Below are 4,316 nucleotides of genomic sequence, written 5' to 3' on the forward strand. Positions count from 1 at the left end.
CCCTCTACAGTTGTTTGATCGTGGTTTAGGACAACGAAACAAATCCTAGCTCGAACGGTTATATCGAGCGACGAATAGAACCGGACATTATCGCTCACCGTTTTCGCGCAGTGCATAATCGTTTGGAAATCGTTTAAACTTCGGCTCAAGCTCAAGCAGGCCCATTCCCAGGTCCGAGATGGTTTACACCATAGTATGGTGTAAACCATCGAGTCCTGTTATCGTATGGCCACCATACGATGACACTATTCGACTTAGTTGTTGATGTCGGTCCTCCAGGAGGATCGTCAAGTTGTACGCAGACACCATCTGACTGTCATCAAGATTCTTCCATGTGTGGTGGCCCATGACAGACTCTCAGTAAATCAGACCGTACCGCAAAGTTTAACACGAGAGTCTCTCCGCGAGGGGGAAGAAGACTATATATTAGAACTACCTCTTGACGACAGTTTCATCAACAGTCTTCTTGTTCGCAACAATGGCTTATATAATCAAGAGAACAGCCCAACACAGCGTATTCCTACCCGAGGGCGAAAGACCACCACCAGGAGTGAAACCAGGACAAGATGAGAAAATGCCTCCACACGATATGTGAGAAAATTGATCTCTTTTTTCTGAGGGAAATTCCCGTCAGAGTGACAACCTTCACGACAGCAGCGTCCTCTCGGCAACCCGACCACACCTATCTAAGGCACACAACATCCACCGACAGATCTGAGTGAGCGTGAAGGAGTATTTCGACCTCGACTGTAGACAACTCGTAGATATGGTACGAGCTATTCCAATGTAACGAACATGGACTGCATAGTCCAACGGAAAGAGTTGGCGGAGCGGTATGAACAGCGGAGGTACGAGGAGATCATCTCAACTCACCCTGAGGTTGTGGTTGAATAGGCAGCGTCAGGCGAAGCGGTCAGACCAAGTGCCTGAGGGAGCGACTGAATTCGACCGCAAGGCACACGAACTGTCCCGGGCGAACCATTGGACGGTGAAATCTTCCGTATCACCTCCCCGAGGCTTCCTCTCAGACTTCCTATCGCGCTGACTTCATAAATTCCAGAAGTCAGGGCGATTGGAGCCCAAAAGGGACGCAGCCACAAGTCAAAGGTGGATCGACTGCTGTTGTTCCTGCTAGGTGACCGTCACGAGCGACTGCAAGGAGATGACTGTCACGGTTTCAGGTGCGTCACTGAGGATACCGGCATTTCGACGTTCACTGAGCGCTATGGGGCCTACGGAAGTGCCCCGAGGGATCTCATCTCAGAGTAGGTGTCTCCTCTCTTTGGGGTGGGGTAGCGCATGATGACTTCCCTCTCCGTCAGTCGGAATGCATCCAAACTACCAGTTAAGGTAACGGGACTAGATGACGGCACAACTAGAGGTGAGCCCCTACAGAGAATTATGGCAAGTGAAGACGCTCGTGTTCAGGGAAGGCCTACATTCCAGGGTATCAGGGCTTCATACCGTCCAACGTGCGCAACCCTTCCGTGAGGAGCCCTTCAGTGTACACGATCATGTAGTTGGTTCAGGTCGTTTCTCAAGCTTTGGGCAAGAATGTTCGCGAGGCTTCCGACAAGATCATCATGACTGAGATCTACTCCCATAATATTCCAGGTTACGAAGGCTACCAGCCTACAGGTAAATGGGAAAAATTTTTCTTTTTTTTAGCAAAAAAATGTGTTTTTCGCGGCTTACATCGAAATGGAAACGGCGGAGAAAATTCGTCAATTGCAATCTTCACGCGTACATCTAGTTATTCAGACTCTACGAATGATAAGGGGCCGCGACAGCTGACAAGTTCGACAGTTTACGGTTCGGACTTCGCCGTTAGAAATACGAACATGGAAAATTAGTCTCGAGATTACTCGTGAGGAATGCAGAAGTTCGTTGGAGCATGCATGATATGATGTTGTAGTCGTGACTGTCGCTGACTGTGTCGGCTGTTGCTAAAGTTACTATCAATGGTCCACTTATGGGCATCAACTGTAAAGTAGGCTCTTGAGGCCTCTTTAATTCTACTGGGCTAGTAGAGTTGAGGCCAGCAGCACTGGCTCGTGTCACGGGACTATGCTTGAACTCGTACAGTGGCACTGCTACAGTGCGGATATCGCTCCAACAGATATGGTCCAATAAACCAACGCGCGCTTAGTGCCATAGCGATGATGGATGCCCGCAACGGGAAACCTGTCACGTTTGTGGTATCAGACTACTAATAGCACTCGGTATATCGAACTCAAACCGTGTCGACTCAGTCATGGGAATATACAAACTCGACACGAAGGATCTTGCTCGCCAATGGCGGCGTAGGACCGGGCTATTAGTCTTACAGGGTGCTTTCACACTGGCTCACAAGAGTTGACACGTGAAGTATACCTTCTTGTTTCAACTTCACCACCGTGATGTCATATGAAGGCGGACTCGCCTTCTGATTCCAATCCGTTTGCATACTCTCGTATAGCCTATACGATACATTAGCCCAACATTTTCCTATACGGTATAGGAAATTGTTGGGGGCCGAGGACCCACAGTCGGCAATAATTCAGCATGGACCACTGAACTCACGATGAATTCCTGGTAGAGTGAGACGATCCAAGGTAATCTCTGCAATTTGGACCCACACTGATGCTGAATGTTCGATTAGTCGGATGCGCACCAATGCCATCCTTTTGTCTCCACGGTCTGTGGGATTGCCATAAGTCGCTCAATAACGCGATTTACTAGCGAATCTCCGCTGAAGCTGCATAATTAGTGTCGAGTAGGATGGCCGGAGCACATGGGCGTGCGCTAAATACCCTATAGAGACAGCTTTGTGCGGTCAGATGTTGCTGATCGGACACTCAATCTTGCTATCTTACTTCCTCTCGTTCTTTCATAAGTAGCTGACATAGTTACATACAGTTGGTTCTACCATCTGAGTAGTATACACCCTCGTCAGCAGCCGATCGTATCTTGCGTTCTACGAGTACGTTGTCTCTCATCCCTGATCTGCAACAATCATCCGAGAACAAGTTATGGCTCCAAGGAAGACGAATTCGCCTTTCAAGACTTTGGCAGAAATCGATGGGGAGACTTCACCTACTGAGGGTGCCAGTGGTGTTGCTACCACTACTAACTTCTTCGACGCTCGCAAGGAAGCTCGCACGGAGATGAAGGTTAGCGGGCATCCGGTATGGAAGGTGACTAGTGATGGGCCCTCTTTGGCTGAGCATATGGTTTCGATTGAACGCTTACTGAATCAAGTTGCCATCAGTCTGTCATCTCCGACGGCCTATTTTGTGTTGTTGTACTCCATTGACAGCACCGTGCGTGATGCCCTGCCACCCTGTGACTTGGCTCAGGGAAAGCCTTCGGAACTATATGCATCTCTTAAAGCCGAGCTTCGTCAACGTTATTTTGATCCCACAGATGTCGTGTCGCTTCGACAACAGTTCAACACTCTCACGCAAGGGCCTTCTGTAACCCTAGTTCATCACTTGCAAGTGCTCGACAACATCGTGAATAGATTGAGATTGAATGGCGTCTGCGTTTCGGACGAGGATATCTATGATAGTCTCTGCAATAGTCTACGAGAGCCATATGCCGATTGGGCTCTTTCCTATCGATTGGACGGTGTGTCAGTACAACAGGCTCGTATAAGGCTTATTAGCCGTGCACGGGCCCAAGATCGGTTGGTTTCCAAACCTACCCTACGACAGGTTCCGGTGGCTGCTACTGTTGTGACTGCTTCCGATGTTAGCAGCAAATCTGTGCGGATAGACTATGCTCGTCTATCCAGGGAGAACAGATGCTTTCGTTGCCTAGAGATAGGCCATACTGCCACAGCTTGTGAGAAGGATCTCCCAGCTCATCTCTCGGTACGATGTCTAGGCTGTGGCCGAACAGGGCATAACAGGAGTGATTGCAGATTGGTGGTTGGTAAAAAGGTCACATGTATGCGTTGTGGAGGAACAGGGCACACTGCTGCTATGTGCCGCTCCCCTTCGAGAGCTGAGGCTGTGGCTAGGAAGCCAACAGCTGTGGAAGCGTCCGTTAAGAAGAAGCCATCTCCGACTACTTCGGCAGCAACGTGTGTTGAGGAATCTCCTGAGCAACGTGCACTTCCGGCAGATGAACAAGCGGCTCCGATAGCTGATCGTGGAGCCAATGAAGACGATGAGGAAAACTTTGATGTAGCTAATGCGGTTTCCACTAGTTGGTTGCACACTGTAATTGACAGTCCTTATGGTGCGGCTTTGACTGATCCTACTCTCTGTCATGGTACCTCTTTGTATACTGATGAACTTTCGAACCCATCTCCGTTGATCACAGACATACAG

General features: G+C 49.3%; 3 protein-coding genes across 3 annotated transcripts in view; 2 read left to right on the plus strand and 1 right to left on the minus strand.

Moving 5' to 3' along the window:
- Positions 1–49, plus strand: part of Pmar_PMAR006884 (hypothetical protein) — a gene marked incomplete at both ends in the record, with an annotated part of 213 nt that extends 164 nt beyond the window's left edge. The window contains one exon of the mRNA XM_002788146.1: positions 1–49. Coding sequence (XP_002788192.1) covers positions 1–49 — 49 coding nt within the window.
- Positions 50–1,302: 1,253 nt separating this feature from the next.
- On the plus strand, positions 1,303–1,853 carry Pmar_PMAR006885 (hypothetical protein; the record flags this gene model as incomplete). Its single annotated transcript, XM_002788147.1, has 4 exons — positions 1,303–1,381; positions 1,429–1,487; positions 1,530–1,638; positions 1,762–1,853. The coding sequence occupies 4 exons, from the start codon at positions 1,303–1,305 to the stop codon at positions 1,851–1,853; spliced, it is 339 nt and encodes a 112-aa protein (XP_002788193.1).
- Positions 1,854–3,461: 1,608 nt separating this feature from the next.
- The window catches only part of Pmar_PMAR006886 (SF-assemblin, putative), a gene marked incomplete at both ends in the record, with an annotated part of 4,534 nt that continues 3,679 nt past the window's right edge, over positions 3,462–4,316 (minus strand). The window contains one exon of the mRNA XM_002788148.1: positions 3,462–3,541. Coding sequence (XP_002788194.1) covers positions 3,462–3,541 — 80 coding nt within the window. The remainder of the gene's footprint in view (positions 3,542–4,316) is intronic.

The sequence above is a fragment of the Perkinsus marinus genome (assembly GCF_000006405.1).
Source record: "Perkinsus marinus ATCC 50983 genomic scaffold scf_1104296928836, whole genome shotgun sequence".
In the NCBI taxonomy this organism is placed as follows: domain Eukaryota; phylum Perkinsozoa; order Perkinsida; family Perkinsidae; genus Perkinsus; species Perkinsus marinus.